At 38.7% G+C, this 27,976-nt stretch overlaps 1 protein-coding gene across 3 annotated transcripts in view; it reads left to right on the top strand.

The window, feature by feature from the left end:
• Nucleotides 1–5,886: 5,886 nt before the first annotated feature.
• The window catches only part of ARMC3 (armadillo repeat containing 3), a gene marked incomplete at both ends in the record, with an annotated part of 93,875 nt that continues 71,785 nt past the window's right edge, over nucleotides 5,887–27,976 (top strand). For all 3 annotated transcript variants that reach the window (XM_079700658.1, XM_079700657.1, XM_079700656.1), the window contains 3 exons: nucleotides 5,887–5,934; nucleotides 14,346–14,463; nucleotides 21,541–21,666. In XM_079700658.1, coding sequence (XP_079556784.1) covers nucleotides 5,887–5,934; nucleotides 14,346–14,463; nucleotides 21,541–21,666 — 292 coding nt within the window. The remainder of the gene's footprint in view (nucleotides 5,935–14,345; nucleotides 14,464–21,540; nucleotides 21,667–27,976) is intronic.

Genomic DNA, 27,976 nt, shown 5'->3' with positions numbered 1-27,976 from the left:
AGGTGGGTGGTGGTACCCCTTGATAAATAGAAAAATGTTTATATTGGGAAAATAATGAGTTTAGGTGGTAAACACCTGTGGACATCCAGGTGGAGCTTTCCATAAAAAGAAGGATACATGATATAAAATATAGGTGACCAACAAGGACCTACTGTATAGCACAGGGAATTATACTCAATATTTTGTAATAACCTATAAGGGAAAAGAATCTGAAAAAGAATACATATATACATATATGTGTATATATATATATATATATATATATATATATATATATATATATGGGAATCCCTTTGCTGTACACCTGAAACTAACACAACATTGTAAATCAACTATACTTCAATTTTTTAAAAAAGAAGGCTATATGAGCCTATAGCACAGTACTGGAGTCTGGTGGGGAGCTATATATATGGCATTTGAAGTCACAAAAATAAGTAAAATCACCCTGAAAAAGCTATAATATAACAAGAGAACCAGGGACAGATCTTTGGGAAATATCAACATTTAAGGCTGTACAGAAAGGACCTTAAATAATGCTTATGAAACTAGGAGGATCAAGGAAACCCAGGAAGGTGTTTCAAGTATGAGGTATCATCAAGAGTGTTATTTGCAGCAGCGATGTCAAAAAAGATGAAGTCTAAGTAACAGACAATGGATTTGGGTAGTTTTAGTGGCAGGACCAAACCAGATCACTATGTTTGAAGAGTGAATGTAGGTTAAAATGTGGAAGTATCAAATGCAAGCTACTTTGGGGGAAATTCATGGTCAAGAAGAGAAAGAGAAAAACAGAATGATAGCTAGAAGGAGCTACAGGTTCAAAGGAGGCTTTTTGTTTTTTATTTTTTGTATGAGGCAAATGAGAGACTTCACAGTATTCATATACTGAAGGGAAGAGAGAGAGAGAGGCTGAAAATAACAGGAGTGTATTATTCAAGGTCCAATCAGGAGACGGAAATCACATGTTATTTGACCATACAAAATCTAATATAAAGAACTGTTAAATATGTATAAAGCTGTTTATCAGGTAATTGAAAAGGTAAGAAGAGGACATAAAGGGATAGGAAATAAGCAATTGTAAGAAGCATCTAACACTCTTAGGACTGGGAGGCCAACAGAGACAGGTAGCAGATGGAGTTCAAAAAGCCTGAGGGGAATTCAGGAGAGGGAGAGATTTTTTGCTAAGATCAAAGAGTATCTTATGAAGATGGCATTGGAGCTGGGCTTCATTATACAGAAATGAAAGAATATTCCAGGAGTTGTGCAAGTTGCCCATGACCTGGCAAATGGTAGATGCTTAATAAATATTTGTTGAATAGATGAAATGATGAAGGAACAGAGTGGGCAAAAATCTAAAGGAGAAAAGCGTGGAAAAGTTTGGGGGAACAGTAAGTTTGGCTAGGGCTTGTGTTTGGGACAGGGGCGGGCTGCACAGATAGAACGGGGCGGGGGCAGATGGCTTTGAAGAACAGGCTAACGAGCTTAGATTTTACTTTAGGAAGCCGCTCAAGACTGAGTAGGGGAGTGACATGACTAGAGCAATAATTTCCGGAAGGTTGATCTGTGGTACCAAGAAAGCACTGGAAAGAGAAACCGAAACCATCACTTAGAAGGCAAAAAATGATGACCTGGATTGTGGTGACAGTAAAGATTTAAGAGAGGGAATAGACAGGGGACAAAAAGTGGAGGGCGGATTGATTTAAGTGCTGATTGGAGTTGGGGGTGGAGAGGGAAGAAGGGAAACTGAAGTTCTAGGCTACTGGGAGTAATGGCAGAAACAGGAAACAGGTGTAAGAGGAGGAGGTTCTGAAGGGACGTGATACGTTCTGTGGGGACAGGGTGGACACCCTCGGGCATGGAAAGTTAGCAATGCAGGTCGGCAGCTCGGCGGAGTCCGGGCAGAAAGTGGAGATTTGGAAGTCACCTCACAGAGACTCCGGCCGAAGCCTGTCGCTGGGACAACGCATCCGCACCTCAGAGTATGTGAATCTCTGGCCAGCTGCTGAGGCGGCCCTGCCCTGCCTTCCGATTTACACTTGTCTCTAGGGCTGGCCCTCAACAACTGGAAGGAGAGGATTCCCGGTGTTTATCCTGCCCCGAAGCCCGGGACTCAGGTACAGAGGGCGCACACGGTTCCTCGGTTACCTACCTCTACCCGCGAAGGGGAAAGGAGTGCCTCGGGAAGTCGAGCGCGCGCTTCCACGGCCGCGGCGCACGCGGGCGCGGATTGCGCAGGCGCGGCCCGCTGTCGCCTAGCAACCAGGCACAACAGTGGACTAGAGAGACGCGAGCTGGCTGCAGCCGTTGCAGTTGGCCAGGTCTGAGAAGCCACTGCCCGGCGGGATCTCCCTGCAGGTAAAGGCGGGAGGGCGGCTGCACCACTACCCCTGCGGTTTGAAGAGAGGCCCAGGGTAGAGGCCCCAGCAACCGTTGGGGAAGGAGATAGTGCCCTGCGTGTGGGGGGCATCTGGGGCAACTGAGAGAACACCTTGTAAGGACCTCTGGGTCCCTGCCTTACGCCCGCAGTGTTAGACTGTGGTCCCCGTGGATTGTGGATTTCGTAAGCGTGCCGGCGCCCCCTATTTAACAAAGAGGTGACAAAACTGAGGCCCAGAGTGAGGATCTGAGGGTCTAAGATTCCGTTACTTGACTCTGAGCAACTCAAAAAGTGGGTCCCCAACTGCTCTAGCCCTTCTCCTCAAAATAAATCTCGTTAGAAAATGTTTAAGATCGCATAGACTGAAAGTTCACAAAGAAGATCAATAAATTCGTGACAAAATGTGACTCCTTTCCAATAACCAAGAAGATGCATATTCAAAGCAGATTTGTTTTCATGTCCAGTGCCGTGAAGTTCATACCTTTTCACCTAGTAGTTATTTTACCACTAGGAATTTCTCCTAAAGAAACAGTTGCAGATGTGGATGAAAATTTTATTGTCTAAGAATGTTCATTTGCAGCCTTGTCCATAATTCCAGAAAACTGGAAACAAATGCTCAACAACAGGGGACTGGCTAGATGGTGGATTTTAAAATATTATTTTAAATGACATGCTGATCCACTAATGATGATTGAAGCAATAAATGGAGAATGAGATTTCATGAACTTGTCCATTAGTTTAAGAATTTAGTAAGAAAAAGGTCCCAGGAAGGGAAGTTGAGAATAGCAGATAGAAATCCAGGTAAGATGGTAAAATCACTATAGAAAATACACAAAAAATGAGCTATATCCAAATAGTGCTGATCTCCCTGAACTTATTTATGAGTGATTTTTTTAAAATTCCGTATTCCCTTCATTGCTTTCCAAATTCTCTGTAATGAAATGTTATACCTTTATAAGTGAACAGTAGACACAGAATTATACACTTAAAAATGGTTAAAATGGTAAATTTTATGTGATGTATATTTCAGCACAATAAAAAAAATCAATGGGCAGGTGGTAAACTAGTCAAGGAAGACAGGTTTAGTTTGCTTCAAAACGTCAAAGAGATTTATTTTCTTAATTTGACGTCTCTGTAGCTTTAAAGGGAAATGAGTCTTTAAAGAATAAAATAAGGTAATTTAGTTGTATCACATTGATTTTAAGTGAAATGTTTAACTTACAAATTAAAAAAAAAACCTTAGGGTCACTCTGGGGTTCACTGCCCCTGGACTATGTCAGCTGTGTATTTTCTCCCCTATTTCTCCCCTATATCCAATATGGTAATAATAATAAAAAAAAAAAAAACAGGGGCTTCCCTGGTGGCACAGTAGTTGAGAGTCCATCTGCCGATGCAGGGGACACGGGTTCGTGCCCCTGTCCGGGAGGATCCCACATGCCGCGGAGCGGCTAGGCCCATGAGCCATGGCCGCTGAGCCTGCGCGTCTGGAGCCTGTGCTCCGCAACGGGAGAGGCCACAACAGTGAAAGGCCCGTGTACCGCAAAAAAAAAAAAAAAAAAAAAAAAAAAAAAAACCCGAAATGCTTCCTACTTCACCATATTGCCGAGGATCAGTTCTCTGTAATCCTGTATGTTTAGGCTATTCCAGCCTCTGTATTTTTCAGTGTGCAATTACTCAAAACCACTATCCTGAAATGGGAAAAATAAGTTCCTGAGTGAAAATCAGATGACTTCAAGTAACTTTCTATGGGTGTAATTTACTTGTTTCTTGAATGTTATTCATAAGGAATTCTTTTGTAAAGCAAAGGCTGCTATATCTTGGAATTGGTTATAAAGAGCTGTGAAATCTCTTTTTCCTAGAGAAATCATAGGTCAGATTTTCATCTGTCCAGAATAGTCTGTGTGTCTGCCTGAAACATTATAGGCACAAAGTCTGGGATCTGTGTGCTTTTCAAGTATCTGTGAAAGAAGGATATTTGGGACCTGAAAAACAGCATTTGGTCTAAAATATGAAAAGAAAATTCAAAAATTAATATTAAGTGTTTTATTAATATTAAAATTACATTTGAAAACAATTTTCTTATTTTGCAAGAATTTCCAGGTGTACAAACTGATGAGTCATTTCAAATGCAAAATTTCAAATCTTTTTTATGATGAAAATTATATTTAACAGGGGATGTGGGTGTATTTTAATGTTTTAACATATTAGGTATAGCATGAGGTACTGCACAGCATAAGCTTGCCCAGGCCCTCAAGGATATTGAAATTTATGTGACTTCAAGTTAGGGACCTGGAATAGATGTCTTTCAGAAGTCACTATGAGTTTCTATGAACATGTGGCTTTTTAACTTATGTGATCAATTCTTGGAGTTGCTGTTGTCCCTTGGCAAGCCATCTGAACTAACCCTGACATTGTAGATTCTCTCCAAAGATTTCCTACTTCCCAAAATTTTCTTGAGACTATCGTAATTTCCTTGAGACTATCGTAATTTCCTTGAGACTAGAATATACCATCTGAGATTGCCCTAATACCAAACATAACCCCACAAACTCTCATTGGAGAAAACATGAAAGATTTCTAGGATTTTTTTCTTTTTTTTGCGGTACACGGGCCTCTCACTGTTGTGGCCTCTCCCGTTGCGGAGCACAGGCTCCGGACGCGCAGGCTCAGCGGCCATGGCTCATGGGCCCAGCCGCTCCGTGGCATGTGGGATCTTCCCAGACCGGGGCACGAACCCGTGTCCCCTGCATCAGCAAGCAAACTCTCAACCACTGCGCCACCAGGGAAGCCCATCTAGGGTTATTTTAACAGTCACCAGCATCTTGGAAAGTTCTCTGTACCCAGGTGGAGTTAGTAACCCCAATTTCCCTAGAATACATCTTTTGAGATTATCAATTACTTTTTTATTGAGCTATGGAATACATTGAGAAAACATTTTTTTATCTGGGAAAATGACACAAATGTTCACTTGGTCTTGGTAGATCTTGGATATCATTCAGAAAATAATTACCCCCAGGAACAAGAGAGTTAATGATTTTTATAAATGTCAAATGCCCAGTATGTACCAGACCCTGTTCTAGGTGCTTGGGATAGATCAGTGCAAGAAAGCAGACAAAAATCCCTCCCTTTGTGGCAGAACATTCCTGCAGATCTCAAAAGTAATTTAGATTTAGTCTCCCAAGCCCTACACAAGTGAGCTATAAGCATGGTAAACCATTACCTGTTATGTAAGTAAAATTTATGGCATTAACGTATTCTCCTTCTTTCCAAACTGGAAGCCAGGGCAAATGCCCAACAATCTTATCAATAAGTTCCTTTAAAATTGTGAAGTTTGGGATGCAGGTAACATATTTGTATATGTGCAATAATTTCTACATGTATTGCCTAGTTTCTTTTTAGGTAAAATTTAGAGGACAAAGTACATCTCCTCCTAGGAATGCAGGTAACTGAGAGATTTGTACATATACAATGTACAAATGACATTTTAAACATTTGTGGCATCTTTTTCCAGAATGGATAAAAAGATAAAGAAGGAATCAGAGCCCCCTCCCAAGGATGTGGTAAGTTTCTGATTTGAATACTAGCAGCATGTTAACAACCAGTTTTAAAAATAAACTGTTGAAACAGTTTGGCATGTACCAGTATGTATATCAGTGCATGGTGGCAGAAGTCCAAAGTCTGACTAATGATAAGATTAGTCAGAGAAATCTAACGTTATGTAAACAAACATTTACAACATTGTCATTACTTGATTAGCACAATTAGAGAGTAATTATTAGCTTTTCCAGTATGTGGATGGCATGTTTATAAGCCTAGTTAATGAACAAATCGTTTTGGTTTGTTCTTTCAAATACTTTAAATTTACATTTGCCAGTCTCTCATTAATGTTAATTATCCAAATGAATTTTAAAAAATGACTGGAAGTTATGCTATAGCTATTAGGTATGTATGTGAGGTTGTCTTAAGATGACTATTTGGACATTAGAAGTCCTGTATTTTCCAGTTCTATGGAGAGAAAAATCTGTGTTCATCACCTTTTTCTCTTTCCAGTGCTTGAATAATGCATTCCCCACAACACAAAACCTTGTCTCTCCCTTTTGAAAGCAGGGCTCAACAATGTCCAATAGGTTGGTCATTTGGGACAAGGTGATCTTAGAAGTTGTAAAATAATTTAAATGATCATGGTAAATAAGCATGGATCATACAAAAAATTATTTCCATAGCGGTAGTGATTATAGAAGTAACAAAAATGTTTTATAATAAAAACTTAGATAAATTATTCCATTTTGATAAAATGATGTCACTGAATATTTGATAGCATAGGAATATGATCACAATATTTGAATTAAAAAGCTATGATATAAAGAGGAAAGAAATTGAGTTATTTGTAGTGAGGTGGATGGACCTAGAGTCTGTCATACAGAGTGAGGTAAGTCAGAAAGAGAATGACAAATACCGTACGCTAATGCATATATATGGAATCTAAAAAAATGGCACTGATGAACCTGGTGGCTGGGCAGGAATAAAGACGCAGACGTAGAGAATGGACTTGAGGACACGGGGTGGGGGAAGGGGAAGCTGGGACGTAGTGAGAGGGTAGCACTGACATATATATACACTACCAGATGTAAAATAGCTAGCTAGTGGAAAGCTGCTGCATAGCACAGGGAGATCAGCTCAGTGCTTTGTGACCACCTAGAGGGGTGGGATAGGGATGGTGGGAGGGCGATGCAAGAGGGAGGGGATATGGGGATATATGTATACATATGCTGATTCACCTTTTTGTACAGCAGAAACTAACACAACATTGTAAAGCAATTATACTCCAATAAAGATGTAAAAAAAAGAAAAAGAACCCATCTGAAAAAAATGGAAACTCACCAATTTTTGGTTTCTGCTATGCTTACTGGGATACTGAGTTAATCAGTTTATAAGAAACTACTATTCTTGAACTGTAGTTGTTCTACAGAAAGTGGAGATACAGAACCTATTCTAATTACAAAAAAAAGCTATGATAAAAAATTAAAGCAGGGTTTTATTGTCTCTAAAGTTTATGAACTTCTGATTATGTTAAAAATAGAAAATGTCCTCAATTTTCAATTTAAAAACTTACTTTGAAACAGACATTTGGTGTGGTTGTCTTCAAATAAAATGTGAATGGGAAAAAATTGTGTATAGTCAAAAGACTCGCAGGATTTTCCTGTTTGAAAGAATCTGAGGTTAGTGCAGGGATCTTCCTGACAACACTGGAACACTGTGGTTACAGATGTGACCTCTGTCCCAGCTCTGCTTCTCATAAACTGTTATTTTGGTGAAGTTGCCAAATTTGGCCAAGTTATTTCAGCTTTTTTTTTTAATCTCTTAAATGAGAATTGTCATGTCCAAGTCATTTTGGTTGTTCTATCGATTACAATGAGAGTATATGAAGTTCACAGTGCCTGGCACATAGAAAACACTCAGTAAATAAGATCTGTTGCCTTGCGAATTCTTTAGATTCTGCTACACACACACACACACACACACACACACACATGCACACACACACACACACATCCCTATATAACTTCTGTATGATCCTTCAATGCAGCTGGAAAGAGAGGCTACAGAAGACCTGTCTGCCCAGGTCTAGGAAAGCTTTGCAGAGAAGGTCACTGCGGTCTCCTGATATAGTTCATCAGTCTGGCTGCTCTCCTTTGGACACACCCCCTAAAATGTTCTAAATTCTCTTAATTTTTCACTGCATCTTATTTGCATTACCCTTCTTTTTGCTGCAAAATAGCATCATTGACATCCTATGACTACCAAAAAGTGGAGTCATGAACACAGTACTTGACGACAAACACTTTCTGATTAAAATCAGAATTAAGGAACTATTAAACAATAGATATATTTGTCTAATACACTCTCCATATTTTTATAATGTCTTGCTGGTGTCGTCCTCTGTACTCCAGTCCTTGAGGAGCACAATCAAGGACTGAGAAACAATTCCGATCCTCAAGTTAACAAAAATCTAGCTTTTGCTTCCTTGGGTCACAGCAGTCTTGAGGGCAGCCAAAGGCAGGTGTAACAGTGACCGTTGCTCTCTGACAATCCCGAGGATCCTTCCATCCTTCCCCTACTCTGATTTTATGTTCATAAAGCTGAGTAGTATTAAAGAGTATAAAGAGTAGTATTAAAGTATCTAACTGCTGTTCTGTCTTATAAATTCTAATACTTCAAAACACTATAGCACAGTTTAAACCATCTGAACTTGGAATTTGTTCTGAGGTATACCTCTTCAAAGTCTGTGAAAGGTTTGTTGTACAAATTAGAAATAAAAACCAGATGTAAAAGAGGGATATATAAGCGCTTGAGAAAACAAACTTTTCTGTGTCAAGTCATGGCAATTTGCTTCTTATATATCTCCTAAAACATTGTTTCCAAAGATTTTTAGTTTTATTAGTTTTTCATCTACTGGTTAAAATGGGTAACGGGGACAGAAAAAGAGAGTGTTTGGTGATAAGGTTAGAACAAAATGCTCCCTTTGCTTGTGTTAGTATTCTCATTGTCAAAGCACATACCGATGTGTGCATTTATGGTTTAATTGCTCTCCGTTTCTTCTCATAAAGGAGAACACTAGCTAAGAAGATGCCTAAATGGGGGGAAGATATGGCTTGAATAACCAACACAACTATATTATGCTTTCCCAAATCATTTCCAAGTCTGGCTGAAAGGTTGTTTGTGATGCTTTAACAAAAGGCAGACTTTTTCTGTGGACTGATTGCACGAAAGAATTATTAACAGAAACAGCGTTAGTAGGCAATGTTTGGTACAAGGCGTGATATTCAGTAACTGAGTATGGGCTCCAGGGTTATGCTGTCAGAGTCTGAATCCTCACCTCATCATCCACCATCTGTGATCTGGGGCAAATCTCCTAACCTCGGTATGCCCCAGTGAGGATGTAATCATGTCCCCCGCATACCCACTCACAGCAGTGGGGCAAGGTTAGAGAAGTAAAAGATGCTTAGAACAGTGCCAGGCATTAGATAAGAACTTAGTAAATGTAATTATTAATGATGTAGTTGAGGGTGCTGTCCATCATTGTACAAAACTGTTGAAGTTTGCGTGAACTGTCCAAGAACGCAGGGGTATCAGCTGTGAAAGCCCATCCGGCCACTGAAGTTCCCAGAGGCCTAGAGCACAGCCATCACGATTCACGGTCAGGTCTTCGAGTTTAAGAGCACGGCAATTTTATTCTCTTATGTTTCAGAGGCAGTTGAACTTTAGTGGGTAAATCCACAGTATTTAAACTCACAAGAGACTATGATTTGGCCTTGGAATCTTAGTGGTTAAGTATCAAGTCAACTGAACATTTATGTTAATGGGTCAACACCTTCCTCTGAGGTGCATACAGGGAACCAGCATGGTGGGTGTTGAATCAGAGGAACGGGCAAGAGTGGAAACTGCTCCCTCACCTGGGCAACCAAACCCAGTTCCCTGAAGAGTGGGATGTCCCCAGGGTCTTGTTTTTCTGGACCCTTTTCATCAGCCTCAGAACTCAACCTTTAACTCTGTCATAGACTGCCAAAACTGCCATAGACTTTTTTCTAGGAATGAAGCCTCTTAGGGACTTTATTTTCCTATCTTTCTCCCTCATCACAGATGTATGTATAAATAACATACATATACAAAACTGTATGAATAAATATCGGCTTGCTCACCTTGCTCTAAAGATTTGCTATTTTGATTCAGGTTGTAAAGCAAATGAAAGGCCATTTTAGCGGTTTTCATTTTAACCTTTACCCTTTTAAGTGATGTCTAGAGAGTCTGTACTAAAAGTCCATGCTCGAGTGGTGCAGTCTACTTCCTTCTGTTTATCTGTCTCCCTTTTCCTGTGCAATTGGCTTCTCGTGATCGGAGACCACTGACTTGGTAAACACATTCCAACAGAAATCAAAAAAGCCTTTTATTTGCACTTACCGGCAGCATAAAAATCACTCAACTCTCATGATTCATCTCTTTTCACTGAGTTCAGCTTTATAATTGTATGTTCCCTTAGACTTGTGCTGTCTAATACAGTAGCCACTGGCCACATGTGGTTATTTACATTTAAAATAACTAAAATTGTATTAATTAAAATCAACAATAAAAAATAAAATGAAAAATTCAGTTCCTCAGTCTCATCAGTTACACTTCAAGTGCTCAGGAGCCACATGGGGCTTGTGCCTGCCACATTGGACAATGCAGGATCAGAACATTTCATCGCTGCAGTTCTGTTGGGCAGCCTTATCCTAAATACTCTTTATTTCCTTAATAGAGGTAGAAAAGCATCTCTACAAGTCTATGGCTTCTCTAATTGACTGGGTTTAAAACTCAAAGCTTAGCCAAAACGCTTCCCCTTTCTTTCATTCTCTTTGTAAATAGTTTTAGTTAATCATTTATTCAGTACAGAGCACGAAATTATAATTTCACAACCAGCTTGTTGGTGACTGACTATGAGTTCTTCATGGGAAAGCAGATGGAATCTGTAATTACAGCACAGGATTATATATTTAGTCATGTGGCATTCTGTTATAGCTATCATTTTATTCTTGGCGCCCTTTTTAATAAAAAAATTACTATAATGCCGCAGGCTCTGTAGGAGAAACATATGTCATGCCAAGTTTCTCCACTGTCTGCCAAACACTGGTATTTCTCCTCCTTTGACAGCCCTTACAGTGGTAACTCTCACGGTCTCAAACTTCCTCTTAAGCTTCTTGTAACCCCATCACCTTTTTTCCTAAGGATGACCAGAAGATATGGCAAAATACTGAAGCGTCTTCTGAACCACTGAAGGAGCATTAAAAGATATTTAAATGTATTTCCACCTACCCTGCTCCTGTGAGAATTGTAGCCACTCTGTGGAGATCACGACAAATCTATGCTTCAGCATAGTTTTTTCATTCACGTGCTAGTAAAATCAGCTTTAAAAATACTGAAATATCAGAAGTCTCTGAAGTGGAAGTTCTAAAATGGAAGGAAAGGTAACCAGCCAGGATGCTAGGGAAACTGACTTAAGTGGAAAAGGTGATCTAAGGCTTTGATTCTCAAGGGTTTGGTGGTGGGTTGGGGGCCTTACAAGGGTAGGATGGTGACTGTGGACTCTCTCCCTGTAGAATGCACACCAAAAGTTCTGCACACCATTTCAGAGAGACAAGCTGTCCCTGGAGCCCACTGATGGCTCTGTGAACCTCAGATTTGGAATCTTCTTTTCTGGCATCAACAGACAGTACAACAGTTAAGGCACTTCAAGGCCACAAATATAAAAAAAGAAGTTTCCAGAGGCACTTTAATATATTCCTTTATAGACATTTCTTGAGGATTTCCATATATTGGGTATTGTTCTAGGTAGTGGAGATAGAGAAATAACATAATCTTTTGTCTGAAGAAAGTCATTCATTTACTGGACAAATATTGAGTACATACCATATGCAAGTATTTCTTTACATCCTGGGCATACAGATCAGGCCTCAAGGCAACTTACATTCTAGCAGCAGAAACAGTCAATTAACAAATAATGTAATTCAGGTAATGATAAGATCAATGAAATTCTCCCTGAGTTTTGTTGAAAAAATCTAGAATTTTAATTCCAAATCATTAACTTGTTTTCCTTATTATGTTGTCATTACTTCAGAAATCCCTTCTTAAGAATTACACTGTGTGAGCCATGGCCGCTGAGCCTGCGCGTCCGGAGCCTGTGCTCCACAGCGGGAGAGGCCACAACAGTGAGAGGCCCACGTACCGCAAAAAACAAAACAAAACAAAAAAAAGAATTACACTGTGATTCAGACCATCATTATCATCCAGTTTAAATATCATTTTATCAATTTATTGATCCACCACTACTGTGTTTATATTTTGTCCTCCCCAATCTTGCCTTAAGTATTTGCCAAGTAATTTGTTTACGTGTACAGTTGATATACTTGTTGAGTTTGTGAATGCCTGAACATGTCTTTTTCATGTATGAATGGTAACTTAGCAAGGTATAAATTTCTAGAGTCACAATCCTTTCCTCTGAACTTTGTTGATTATCCTCAACAGAGGGCTGGTGAAGGGAAGGTCTAGGTCACTTGCTGAGGCCTCATCTTTCCTTATTTTTTGGTAATATTTCTGCTTCCTATTACATATCTTCTATTCAGTCAAACTCCTATTTTATCCACCATAAATGCAGCATTCATTCCCATTTTAAACCTTCCTGGTGTCATTTTCCCCATTTGAATATCCTTCCTCCTTATCTCAGCCTACCTCATTGTATCCATTCTTCAAATCACATCTAAAATTCTACCACCACCGCGGACCTTTCTCCATTTATCCCAGTTCAAATTAATTCCCCCTTCCGCATCACAACATTTATTGTCTCTGCCATATGTTTTTGCACTTCATAGTATCCTAGAATTTTACATCTAGAAGAGATCTGGAGATATAATTCAACTCCCTAATTTTTCAGATTAAAAAAGATGTGGTTAGTGAGCTAGTGATGACTCCAAGTGCTCTGGCATTCTGGGGCTACCCCTTAATGCCTATCTAAGATGTTTCTCAAGCCTCAATCACCGGGTACTTTTAAAAGTTCTTCCTTAAAATTTCTCTGTATTTCCAGGCCCTTATGCTCTCCTGGTCAGCGTTGCAGACAGCATCCTAGCCATTGCTCTAGGCTCTTCTAGAGGCCATTTTTTCTCACTGGTTCATGTCACTGGAACCCGTAAGTGACACAAGCCTGGTGCATATGGCAGACTTTTACTGAAGATTTGTCTCCCAAAGAGTCTAAGAGGCTTGAGGCTTTGATAACTCTTTCAGCTTCTAGTACAGCTAGATATGCACAAACAACAGCTTCAATTTGGATGTTAGATAATGCTGACCTAAAATCCAACAGCCATTTTCCCTCCAAGAGGTATTTTTATCCCAGACACGTCCTTTCGGGTCATTGCTTTCTGCCATCTTCTCTATCTTCACTCTTTTAACCTCACACAGTTATATCTCCTTATTCAGAATAATCTATCTCTCCATCCTCTACCCAAAACTGAACATCAATTTTTGCTATATCTCAAAACACATTAAGATGTCCATTTAGAAAGGGACAACACAAAGAACCAGGTAAAGCTTTGAAATTCAATTTTCTTTCCTTTAACATAAGCAGAACCTCCTCCTCCATGGTCTCTGGAAATGGAAGAAAAATAGTGTAATAATTTGTTTTCTCCTTGACCAAACAAAACCCATGGGGGTCATGCATTTGTTATTGTTCATTTCAGCTCCACATGAATTCTAAAGATCTCACAGCAAGATACAGGACTTCTTAGAGTCCTATAATTTTTCTTTATACTATATTACCTTTTCCCCTGTTCCAGATTTTATCCAGTTTTACATTTTGTGATATGCTGTCATCTTTTGCCTTTTAGTTGTTTCACATATGTAATTCCTGCTTTTCAAGAGAGGGTGTAGTGGTTAGAAAGCAAGTACTGATCACTGGGACTGTCAGGGCATCTAATACATACAGGTTCTCAAGGATTCTTGTGTATTGGCTAAGAATTATACTCATATATGTTATTTAACGAGCATCTATTAAGTGCCGGACAATGTGCTAAGTGCTTTACATACATGATCTCTAATCCACTCCTTAATCCTTTGCAATAGGTATTATTATACCCATTATTCAGAGAAGGAAACTGAAATTCTAACAGCTTAAGTAACTAGTTTGGTTCCCCATGGCTAAAATGAGAGACTACACCTGCTGGATTCCAAAATACTTTGCTCTTCCCTCCATACTCCAGGAATTCCAAAGCCGCCAATGTTGACAACTGTGATGGTTTTTAAATAAAAATTTTACAGTGCACTTTGTGGGCAGTGATCACATCCTTTTTGTAAGATTATGTTCTCTTTAAGTTTCAAGACACCACTCATGTTTTATGTGCTTTTAAAGCTTGTATGTGGCTCTGATATTTTTCTCTTTGAATTTCAGTTTGATCCATTAACAATTGAAAGCAAAAAAGCAGCAACCGTGGTGTTAATGCTTAATTCTCCAGAAGAAGAAATTTTGGCTAAAGCATGTGAAGCCATTTATAGATTTGCTTTAAAAGGTTTGGATTTTTTTCAGTTTATCTTTCTATTTCATTAGTTTCTTAAAAATATTTGCTACATAATGGGCACTTTTCTCCCCAGTCTTTAACTTACTTCCTGTCTGATGAATTCTTTCAGACAATCAGAATATCATTTAATGCATCACCTGAAAGTAATATATCTCCCTATGTGCCTAACCCAGTCTTAAGGAGCAATTTAGTCAATGGGTAGAAGAGCCATTTTGAAGGCTTTATTGCAGTTTAAAAAATTGTAAATGTCACAGGAGCTGAAAGAGCTCCTAAGGATCAAAGCTGGAATAATTTGAGCAACAAAATAAACAAAGTATTAGATTTATAGCTCTATAATTTATATTAAAGAAGAAAATAAATATCCATAAGTCTATACAGACAAATAAATGATTGAATAAGTAAATAAATGGGAGAGAAAAGACAAATCTCCAATGCAGAAGTATCCCAATTTATGCAGATACCCTGCCCTTGAGGAGGTGGGATGCAACTTCTATTCTTTTTTTTTTTTTTCTTTTGCGGTATGCGGGCCTCTCACTGCTGTGGCCTCTCCCGCTGCGGAGCACAGGCTGCGGACGCGCAGGCCCAGCGGCCATGGCCCACGGGCCCAGCCGCTCCGCGGCATGTGGGATCCTCCCAGACAGGAGCACGAACCCGTGTCCCCTGCATCGGCAGGCGGACTCCCAACCACAGCAACTTCTATTCTTTAGGGGCTGTGCATAGTGACATCTTTCCAAAGAGTGCAAGATGGACACAGGGGGAAAAGAGTAAGTTTGCAGCAGAGAAACCTGACAAACACTACCTCTGCCAGGTGATCAAAATCAACATCAACAGAGATAAGTCATTTGATAATAAATGCTCTTGACATGACATAATGAAAATGGCACTTCTATGTTATTTTCCCCCAAACCTACAGCCGCAGTCTAAATATGATTTTTTTAAAAAATAAAACAAATTCCAATTCAGGGACATCCTCCAATTACCTAACCAGTACTCTCAAAACTGTCATAGCTATCAAAAACAAGGAAAGTCTGAGAAACTCTCAAAGCCAACAGGAGCTAAGGACACACAATGACTAAATGTCATGGGGGATCCTGGATAGGATGCTGGAACAGAAAAAGAAAAACTAACAGTAAGGAAATCTGAATAAACTGTGGAATTTCATTAGTAATAACATATCATTATTGGTTCATTAATTGCATCAAATGTCCCTACTAATGTAAAATGTAAAATAACAGGGGAAACTGGGTGTGGGACACATGGGAAATATCTGTATTATCTTTGAAATTTTTCTGTAAAACTAAAACTGTTGTAAAATATAAAGTTTACTAAAATGTTGTAAATGTTACAAATTAGATTCTATTGAAAGACTTGTTCATAGAGGATTTACAAACATAAGAGACAGTCACATTTTAGTTCATTCCAAGTGGTGATAAAATCAGACTTTTATTATACTGTGTAACATTGAAATTGGAAATATTTGAAGAGTTTAGTGTAGCTTTTTTTTTTTTTGCGGTACATGGGCCTCTCACTGTTGTGGCCTCTCCCGTTGTGGAGCACAGGCTCTGGACGCGCAGGCTCAGCGGCCATGGCTCACGGGCCCAGCCACTCCGCAGCATGTGGGATCTTCCCAGACCAGGGCACGAACCCGCGTCCCCTGCATCAGCAGGCGGACTCTCAACCACTGTGCCACCAGGGAAGCCCTAGCTTGGTATTTTTAACAAAACCTTTTTAAACTAAAATGGGAGCAATTTGATTTTAAAGAAATGGTACATTAAAACATTGTTTGGGGGACTTATATGAGAGAACAACAAATCATTCAATTAGCAAATGGTAAAATACTCACCTGGCTAGTCATCACCATCACCTCACTCTAGTCATCATTGGGAATTCTGATAAAAACCAGAATGGTTCTGGAAGGTATGGTTCATGAGTAGATTGTGTAGAATACTGGGTCAATTTTCAGGGAGACATTGGATCATGCATCTATAGCACAGCGTCATCGCATGTCATCTCTTTTTATATTGTAAGCCTGATGTTCAGTACTAGCAGTATTTTCTGAAATATTTTCTTAAGTTAAATGATGGGACTTTGCCTTCTTGCCAAGATGAAGTAAGGGGCCAGATTTACCCTCCTTACCAGAACAAGTAAGAAAACAGAAAAATATATGAAATAGGAGTTGGCAACACACTGAATATCAGGCCATGAAGGACAGCGACCATTGAGAAACAGGAAACAAAGGAAATTAGCCCTCTGATTGCCCCAGCCTATTGATTTCAGAGAGTTTCCAGGCCATAGCCCAGGAAGGGGTAACCTGTGCAGAGCCTAGTGGACCCTCTGAGTTGAGACGATAGACCTGAAAATCCAGGAAGATGAAGGCAACAAATTTTCAGGACAGAGTAACAGACAGGAAAGAGTTGCACAGAGAGAGAACTCAGGAGGTCTGTAAAGGGTCCCACTCAAGTGTTCAGCTTGATCCACATGTATATGTGTGGGGACTACTTGAAGTCAGACAAAGCCCCCAACAGGATTAGAGGTAACAGTGCCTAGTGCTCACACAGGGTCAGAAGTAGTGCCTGTTCGCAACAGCCAGACTGCAAAACCTCAAGATTCATGGAGAATTGTGCAAGTACACAGAAGGGTCTTGCCTCAATAGTTAGAAATAATTAGGCCTAGATTGAGCCCTGTTCTAGTACTATCAAATAAATATTTTAAAAGCAAACCTGAAAGGATCAAACTTTCTCCAGATAACTGTGTCCCAGAACAAATTTCAAGGTAACAACAATATCCATTGCCCAACTAGGTAAAATTCACTATGTCTGGCACCCAGTAAAAAATTACCAGGTGTGACAAAAAGCAGAAAAATACAATGCATAATGAGGATATAATTCAATTTTTAAATCAAAACTGACCCAATGTATGTGTAACTTGAGTCTCTGAATAAAGGAGTGAGGAGCAGAATAAGTATTTGAAAAAATAATGGTTAAAATTTCCCCCAATTTGATGAAAACTCTAAGCCCCCAGATCCAAGAAGCTTAACGAAACTGAAGCACAATGAATATGAAGAAAACTACACCAAGGCACATTATAATCAAATTTCTTGAAAAGACTGATAAAGAGGAAATCTTAAAAGCATCTAGAGGGAAAAATGTTACATTCAGGGGGACAAAAATAAGGATGACAACAGATTTATTATCACAAATGATGCAAGCAAGAAGTCAGTGGAGCACTATCTTTAAACTGAATCACTTTTCTGTGCACCTGAAACTAACACAACATTGTAAATCAACTATATTACAGTAAAAGTTAAAAAAAAAAAAAGTACCGGAAAAAAACCCAAAACTTTCAACCTGGATTTCTACACCCTTCAAAAATATCTTTCGAAAACATAAGTGAAATAAAGTCTTTTTCAAACATTCAAAAACTGAAATAGTTCACTGCAAGCAGACCCACACTACTAATTATATTAAGTAGGTCCTTCAGGCAGAAAGAAAATGGCACCAGATGGAAATATGGATCTACACAAAAGAATAAATATAGAACACTAGAAATGGTAACATATAAGGTTTTTTTTGCTTATTATTTAAATCACTTAAAAAGCAAATTGGTTATTTTAAACAAAACTAATAATCATATATTGTGCAGTCTGAAACATGTAAAAGTAAGATATATGACAACAGAACCAAGGTAGAAAGGTGAAAAATGGAAGTATACTATTGTAAGTGTACTATATGTGAAGTAGTATACTACCACTTGAAAGAAGACTGTGCTAGGACATACACTACAGACCCTAATGCAACCACAAAAATAACAAAGCAATGATATCAAATAAGCCAACAAAGGAACAAAATGGAATCATAAAAAATTCAATTCATACAAAGAGGGCAGAAATGAAGAAAAGAAAAACAACAATGAAACACATAAGAAATAAGTAACAAGATGGTATATTTAAACCTAACCATATCAATAATGAAATTAAATGTAAATGGTCTGGATTCATCAATTTACAGGGAGAGAGTGTTTTATTAGAAAAAAAGCAAGACCAAACTGCATGATGCCTTCAAGAAATGCACTTAGAATACAATGACACAAATAACTTGAAAGTAAAAGGATGAAAAACGATATCCTATGCTAGCACTAATCAAAAGAAAGCTGAAGTAGCTATATTAATATCACAAAAATAGACAAAAAAAAGAGTGGTACCAGAGGAAAACATGGCCATTTTATAATAATAATAATCATAATAAAGGGGTCAATTAATCAAGATGCTATGAAAAATCCTAAACAATTAATGTACTTAATATCAGACTTTCAGATTACATGAAGCTAAAAATGCAAGGAGAAATAGACATCTACAATTATAGCTGAGGATTTTGATACTCTTCTCTCAATAAATGAAAGAACCAGTAGACAGTAAATCTGTAAGGATATAGAAGATTTGAACAGCAATATAAATTAATTTAACCTGATTTATATTTATAGAACACTCCAAGAACAGCAGAGTATACATTCTTTTCAAGTGCATACAGGACATTTATCAAAATGGATTATATTCTGGGCCATAAAACAAGCCTAATAAATTTAAAAGAATTCCAGTCATACAAAATATATGCTATTCCACATTGGAATTAAATTAAAAATCAATAACACAAAGAACTCTGGACAATCACTAAATAGTCGGAAAGCAAATAACACACTTCTAAATAACCTGTGAGTAGGGGGGGCTTCCATGGTGGCGCAGTGGTTGAAAATCCGTCTGCCAATGCAGGGGACACAGGTTCGATCCCTGGTCCAGGAAGATCCCACATGCTGTGGAGCAACTAAGCCTGTGTGCCACAACTACTGAGCCTGTGCTCTAGAGCCCGTGAGCCACAACTACTGAGCCCACATGCCGCAACTACTGAAGCCCGCATGCCTAGAGCCCATGCTCCACAACAAGAGAAGCCACCGCAATGAGAAGCCCGTGCACTGCAATGAAGAGTAAACCCCGCTCACCGCAACTAGAGAAAGCCCGCGTGCAGCAACGAAGACACGACACGGCCAAAAATAAATAAATAAATAAAGTTTAAAAAATAATAATTAATAAATAACCTGTGAGTGAAAGTAGAGATCAAAAGGAAAATCCGAATTAAAAATGAAAACACAACATACAAAAATTTGTAGGATGCTACTAAAAGAGTATTTAGAGAGAAATTTATTGCACCAAGTGCCTGTTAGAAAACAAGAACGTCTCTCAAATCAATGACCTGAGCTTCCACTTTAAGAAAATAGAAAAGTAAGAGCTAATTAAACCCAGGCATTAGTAATAAGGATATAATATATACCTGAGCAAAAATCAATGAAACAGAAAACAGAAAAACAGTGCACAAAAGCAGTGAAATGAAAATGTCTAGCCAGATTGATAAATAAAAAGAGAGAAGACAAATTATTGATATGAGGAATGAGAGCATCACTATAGCTCCTATAGATATTAAAAGGATAATCTAAATGTTATGAACAATCTAATGCCAATAAATTCTACAACTTAGATGAATTGGGCAAATTCACTTTAAGACACAAACTCTCAAAGCTCATTAAAGAAAAATAGATTGTCTGAATAACCCCTTATCTATTACAGAAATGGAAATTTGTAATTTTAAAATCTCACAAAGAAAACTTTAGGTCCAGATGTTTTCACTGCTGAACTCTGCCATACACTTATGGAAGAAATAATACCAATTATACACAAACTCTTTTAGAAAATTGAAAAAGATGGAATATTTCTCTATTGATTCTATGAAGCCACCATTTATTTAAGTATCCTAAAATTTATCCTTTAAATTAAAATTTATTTGGGACTTCCCTGGTGGTCCAGTGGTTAAGACTCTGTTCTTCCAGTGTAGGGGGTGAGGGTTCCATCCCTGATCAGGGAACTAAGATCCCACATGATGCGTGGCACAGCAAAAAAAAAAAAAAAAATTTATTTGACAAAATATTTTCATCTAAGAAATTCACTTTTAGAACCCCAATAAAATACAAACATTATGGAAGGTTTGAGAAGGATGTTTGTAATAGTCAATAATGCATATTTCAGCATATTCTTATCAAGTGATAGATTTAACCATTTAGATACAGGGCAGTTCCACAAGCTATAGGAAGGTACCGTCTGTGTTCAGAGAACTGAGTTATCAGAATGAACCTATAACTTCAAGTATAAAATATTTTAATTTTATATGAAAACTGAGGCAAAAAAAGTGTAAAAGACTTTATTTTACTAAATTAATATTGAAAATGAAATATGCATTTTCATAGCTGGTGAAACTGAAAAGCTGAAATTAATCAGGACTTAAATATTATTCCAGACTTTGCAGAATGATATCCCACTTATTGGGGTAGGGATAAACTGCTTTTACAGTTAGGCCAGATGCTGGCCTTCACTGACCTTCTGGTTCTGGGGCTTCTTGCCACAGCTAAGGAATCCCAGTAACCCCGGTGGCTCCGCTTTGTGTGTGTGCCTCCATGCTGGCTGCAGGCAAACCCACTGGGTGAAAAATGAGCACCCTAAACTCCACCACACTTGAATTTGAAGTGGGGACTCTGTGTGTTAATTTCTATAATTAATTATGCAAGTAAGTATTATTGAGTGCCCATTATATGCCTGGCACTGTGTTAGGCATGAGGTTATAAGAGAATAGAACAGAAAGGGTATCTGTCTTCATGGAAAGTTAAGTAATGGGTGTAAGCGAACAATGCACGGAGATCGCTGAGTGGTATGAAGGAAATAAAGCAGGATAAAGAGAGATCAGAAAGACTGGGATGTAGTAATGACATTAGGTAGGGTGATCAGAAGAGATCCCCCAGGAGGTTCAGTGTGAGCTAAGAACCAAATGAGGAAGCCAGCTTTGTAAACATCCAGGAAAGGGAGAGTAGCAAGTCCAGGATACCTGAGCTCTAAGGTTTATTCTGAGAGAAATACGTGTGGAAGCAGAGGAATGTGAAAGACAAATGGCAAATAAGAAATTGGAATGACACAAAGAAGAACTTTGATGAGATTGCTATCCATGTCTGATTTTATTTTACCTGTGATGTCAGGTGAAGAAAATAAAGCAACCCTCCTTGAACTTGGAGCTGTGGAACCGTTAACTAAGCTGCTCAACCACAAAGACAAAATTGTGAGAAGAAACGCTACTATGATATTTGGAATTCTGGCTTCTAATAGTAAGTATCCGCTTTTAAAACTAATCAAATAATCTCACATAATGCATTATACTTTTAAATTTAACCTTGAGGGACTCATTTTAATTTTATTTAAGCTGACTTTAATGTTAACAAGAAAGTTAAATAAGTGTAATGTGCAACAAATGTATGATTTCATATTTTAAGTGATTTTTTAAATATAAAAATATGTGCACATATATCCATGGAAAAACTCTCAAGAGTTGGTGATGTAGTATGTTCCAGTCTTACAAGTTAGGAGAACAATCATTGTCTCTTAAAATTAAAATAGTTTTTTTCTTGAGTTAGGATAATGTAATTTGAATGTCTGCCTGTGTAAGTTACACTTCATGTGTATTTCATTGTAACTGAAGCCCAGAGTAAAAAGTTTTGATACACTTATTTTTTGGAGCTGCAAGCTATATTTTGCCAAAAATAAATTTAGATATGTATTTACTCTTTAAATCAGACCTATTACTTGCTTTAATATTTTCACATATTTAATATGGTGGAATAACAGTATTACTTAAAATATGCTGTCACTTCTATTAGAATATCAGTTTGACTAAAACCATGCAATACAGGCAGTCCCTGACTAGTGAACAGGATGTGTTTTCCATTTGTAAGTCATTTTCATGTTATGGTGGTAGATTTTCGAGTTGGACAACAAAAGCCTTGTTATTTATAATAAAAAATGACTTTCTTGGTGGAGGCTGAATTCTGTCATGAAACTCGGGCTCATAGGAATAAACATGTCTCTATCATGGCACGCGGCTAAAATCATCCTACCTTCTCCTTTTTACCATGGTCTCAGCGAGCACACAAGCACAGATTCCTCCTCCAGCTTCCTGCACTGTCCCAGCTCACATACCCTGGACCCTCTGTGATGCAGTGGGGGCCCTTCATTCCATGGTGTCCAGCAGGGACTGTGGCCTTGGTGTCTTCAGAGACAGTTATGAGTGGAGGAAGGGGGAAGGGAGGGGAAGGAGAGCCTTCTCTGGCATCTGTGCCATCACAGCCTCAGCTATGGAGACCACGTGAACAGTACCTGCAGTGTCATGGGGTTGGCAGGGGCACTTTACAGTTAGTGGATGGGTTTCTGGTGGGAACTCCAGGAGCTCCAGCGGTGGCTGTGCTGCAAGGCAGGGGCTCTCTGAGTGTTTCCGGGAATGACAGCAGGATGAGGACAGTCAGCGGGCAGTGGATATTCCACCGATGTAGATTACAATAACACTAGTCAACACTTACAAAGTACTTACAATGTGCCAGGCACTGTCGTACATAGTATTTATATATTAAATCGCTTAATGAGGTGGGTGCTATTATTTCCTTTACATATGAAGTGACCGAGGCACAGAGAAGTTAAAATAAAGTAGTAATCATTCGTATTGTGGGGCCTTCATAAATCTGTCTCTGGGGTTGTCTGTAGACTAATTCTGCCATATTGAATGTGCCATATAGAATTATTTATAACCAAAACAGGGAAAATATTTAAATTTTTTCTGTTTTACTCTGCATGCATACCACAGAGTTTGAAAACTAAAGGTGCTTTGTAACACCCCATGTGCAACTCCTTATTTTATTTATTGTAATTTATTTATTTATTTATTTTTGGCTGTGTTGGGTCTTGGTTGCTGCACGCAGGCTCTCTCTAGTTGTGGCGAGCGGGGGCTACTCTTTGTTGTGGTGCGCGTGCTTCTCACTGCGGTGGCTTCTCTTGTTGCAGAGCACGGGCTCTAGGCGCGCGGGCTTCAGTAGTTGTGGCGCGTGGGCTCAGTAGTTGTGGCTTGCAGGCTCTAGAGTGCAGGCTCAGTAGTCGTGGCGCATGGACTTGGTTGCTCCGCGGCATGTGGGATCTTCCCAGACCAGGGCTCGAACCCATGTCCCCAGCATGGGCAGGCAGATTCTTAACCACTTCACCACCAGCGAAGTCCAACCCCTTATTTTAAACATATGAAAGATCCCTTGAAGGATTGGGTTCCTTGCCCAAAGTCATGCAGGTGGCTAGTAGCAGAACTGAGATGAGAGCTAAATTACAACTTTACTCTCTGACTCATAGTTCAGTAGACCTTCTATTCACTAAATCTTTTACAATCCTTAATATTAGTGTCCATGCTAAGTCAGATTCTCCATCTAAGTGATTTAGAAAGGAGAGTTATAATTTCCTGTTTACATTTATATTTTCAATTTAATATGTAGGTCTCTGTGATTTTTTTCCTTTTTATGTTATTAATTTCTGTTATTCATTTTATTTTGTAGTTTCTTTCATCTTCTAATATATACGAGTTTATCATTTGTGAAACCCTACAATTTGTTTGCAAATTTTTCTGAGTAGGTTTTTAAGTTGAATTTCATGAGTTTCTAAAGGAGTCTGTGGCCCCCAAATGTTAACAATACTGTTACATTTGGGTGCTAAATGAGATGGCTCCCTTAGACCTGTCAAACCACAATCTGTAAGCTGGCTGGCTGGGCTGTAACCAGCGCTAGAATCATTGCAGTCTGCAACTGCAAAGCTTAACCATGGAAAGAGCTTTGCTGTCTTCAAGGTCTCCACTGAGTGCCTGGGTCTCAAGTATACTGCATGAACTTATAAGGACCTTCTTTTGATTCTGTGAAGTGGGTGAAAAAAAATCAAACCATTATTGGGATTAACTTACCTAATTTTCTATTTGAACTATCTGATGACATGGATAAAACACATGGCATCCTCAACTGCTTGTGGAGCTCCTTTTTTGGTAAGAGAGCCAATACAATAGCTAGTGCTTCACTTTTCATACATGTCCAAGGAAACTTGGAATAAAAAATAAGCAACAAGTCATTTGACCTAAATGCAAAGTCATGTTTTCAGACTAATATGTAAATAAATGCACCTCTGAAGCTGCATGGTTAAATCATCATCTTTGGACAGTCTTAAAATAACTGATGCTTCTTCAGAAATTTGTATTTTCATATGGTTTTCCACCACTATGCTCATAGTGGATGAACAAACAGAAAGTTCCAACATTCCAGGTGCAAAAGGATTGCAATGAGAACCATCTTTTCCCTTTTGCAGTTGCAAATAAATTCTTTTTTTTTTTTTTTTTTTTTGCTAGAGTGATTGAGCTATGTGCTTGTGCCATGCCTGGGTCATTCAAGATAGGAATTTAAATTACTTTGTTAAACCTTTTTATCAAACGGGAGCTGCTATCTTCTTTCACCTTCCAGTTTGTATTTAGTTCAATGAGGCCATACAACAGAGACTCATTTAATGAAGAGAGAGAGTTCAGCTAAAGAGAGAGTTCATTAGGATCCTCGTGAGGAGAAGTAGCCTTGGAAGCCCAGGCATTACATTACTTAAAGCAGCAGTCCCCAACCTTTTTGGCACCAGGGACCGGTTTCATGGAAGACAATTTTTCCACAGACCAGGTTGGGGGTGCTGGCAGGGAGGGCAGGGGATGGCTTTGGGATGATTCAAGCGCATTACATTTATTGTGTACTTTATTTCTATTATTATTACACTGTAATATATAATGAAATAATTATACAAGTCACCATAATGCTGACAGGAGGCGGAGCTCAGGCTGTAATGCAAGTGATGGGGAGCGGCTGTAAATACAGAAGAAGCTTCGCTCACCCCCCACTCACCTCCTGTTGTGCAGCCCGGTTCCTAACAGGCCACAGATTGGTACTGTTCTGTGGCCTGGGGGTTGGAGACGCCTGACTTAAGGCAATCTGAAGAGCTTGCCATCTTAGGAAAAGGTTGATGTAAAAGAGTATACAAGATCAAGAGTAAATTAGGTGGTCAATATTATGCAACAAAAAAATTGTGAATAAGAATTAATCCAAGAGCATGGGATATCTTTCCATTTCTTTTTTTAAAATTTATTTATTTTATTTTATTTATTTTTGGGGGCCATCGTTGCTGCACGCAGCCTTTCTCTCTAGTTGCGGCAAGCAGGGGCTACTCTTCGTTGTGCGCAGGCTTTTCTCATTGCAGTGGCTTCTCTTGTTGTGGAGCATGGGCTCTAGGAGCATGGGCTTCAGTAGTGGTGGCATGCAGGCTCAATAGTTGTGGCACACAGGCTTAGTTGCTCCACGGCATGTGGGATCTTCCCGGATCAGGGATCGAACCCGTGTCCCCTGCACTGGCAGGAGGATTCTTAACCACTGAGCCACCAGGGAAGTCTCTCCATTTCTTTGAATCATCTTCTGTTTCTTTTATTAATGTTTTATACTTCTCAGCATATAAGTCTTTCACATCCTTGGTCAAGTTTATTCCTAAGTACTTTATTTTTTGGATGCGATTTTAAAATGGATTTTTTTTTTTTTACATTCCCTTTGTGATATTTCATTGCTCGTGTAAAGAAATGCAACCAATTTCTGTATGTTAATCTTGTATCCTGCTACCTTGCTGAGTTCACTTATCGCTAACTTCTAGTAGTTTTTTGTGTGGAGTCTTAGAGATTATCATACTAAGGGAAGTAATTCAGGAAGAGAAAGACAAATATCATATGACTCCACTTACATGCAGAATCTAAAATATGACACAAATGAACTTATCTATGAAACAGAAACAGACTCCCAGACATAGAGAACAGTCTTGTGGTTGCCAAGGGGGTAGGGGTGGGAGAGGGATGGATTGAGAGTTTGGGATTAGCAGATGCAGACTATTATGTAAAGAATGGCTAAACAACAAGGTCCTACTGTACAGCACAGGGAACTGTATTCAATATCTTGTAATAAACCATAATGGAAAAACATACATATATATTTGTGTAACTGAATCACTTTGCTGTGCAACAGAAACTAACATAACATTGTGAGTCAACTATACTTCAATAAAATAATTTTTTTAAAAAAGGAATGCAGTTAAAACAGATGGCATGGGAACTACAATCCTGAAGCTGTGGAACAAAAACCACATTCACAGAAAGACAGACAAGATGAAAAGGCAGAGGGCTATGTACCAGATGAAGGAACAAGTTAAAACCCCAGAAAAACAATTAAATGAAGTGAAGATAGGCAACCTTCCAGAAAAAGAATTCAGAATAATGATAGTGAAGATGATCCAGGACCTCGGAAAAAGAATGGAGGCAAAGATCGAGAAGATGCAAGAAATGTTTAACACAGACCTATAGGAATTAAAGAATAAACAAACAGAGATGAACAATACAATAACTGAAATGAAAACTACACTAGAAGGAATCAATAGCGAAATAACTGAGGCAGAAGAACGGATAAGTGACCTGGAAGACAGAATGGTGGAATTCAACGCTGTGGAACAGAATAAAGAAAAAAGAATGAAAAGAAATGAAGACAGCCTAGGAGACCTCTGGGACAACATTAAACCCAACAACATTCACATTATAGGGGTCCCAGAAGGAGAAGAGAGAGAGAAAGGACCCGAGAAAATACTGGAAGAGATTATAGTCGAAAACTTCCCTAACATGGGAAAGGAAATAGCCACCCAAGTCCAGGAAGTACAGAGAGTCCCATACAGGATAAACTGAAGGAGAAACGTGCCAAGACATGAATCAAATTGGCAAAAATTAAAGACAAGGAAAAATTATTGAAAGTAGCAAGGGAAAAATGACAAATAACATACAAGGGAACTCCCATAAGGTTAACAGATGATTTCTCAGCAGAAACTCTACAAGCCAGAAGGGAGTGGCATGATATACTTAAAGTGATGAAAGGGAAGAACCTACAACCAAGATTACTCTACCTGGCAAGGATCTCATTCAGATTCGATGGAGAAATCAAAAGCTTTACAGACAAGCAAAAGCTAAGAGAATTCAGCACCACCAAACCACCTCTACAACAAATGCTAAAGGAACTTCTCTAAGTAGGAAACACAAGAGAAGAAAAGGACCTACAAAAACAAACCCAAAACGATTAAGAAAATGGTCATAGGAACATACATATCGATAATTACCTTAAATGTGAATGGATTAAACGCTCCAACCAAAAGACACAGGCTTGTTGAAAGGATACAAAGACAAGTCCCATATATATGCTGTCTACAAGAGACCCACTTCAGACCTAGAGACACATACAGACTGAAAGTGAGGGGATGGAAAAAGATATTCCATGCAAATGGAAGTCAAAAGAAAGCTGGAGTAGCAATACTCATATCAGATAACATAGACTTTAAAATAAAGAATGTTACAAGAGACAAGGAAGGACACTACATAATGATTAAGGGATCAATCCATGAAGAAGATATAACAATTATAAATATATATGCACCCAACATAGGAGCACCTCAATACATAAGGCAACTGCTTACAGCTATAAAAGGAAATCGACAGTAACACAATAATAGTGGGGGACT

Source organism: Hyperoodon ampullatus, assembly GCF_949752795.1.
Source record: "Hyperoodon ampullatus genome assembly, chromosome: 3".
NCBI classification, from domain to species: Eukaryota; Metazoa; Chordata; class Mammalia; order Artiodactyla; family Ziphiidae; genus Hyperoodon; species Hyperoodon ampullatus.
This window is presented reverse-complemented; position numbering and strand designations above follow the sequence as displayed.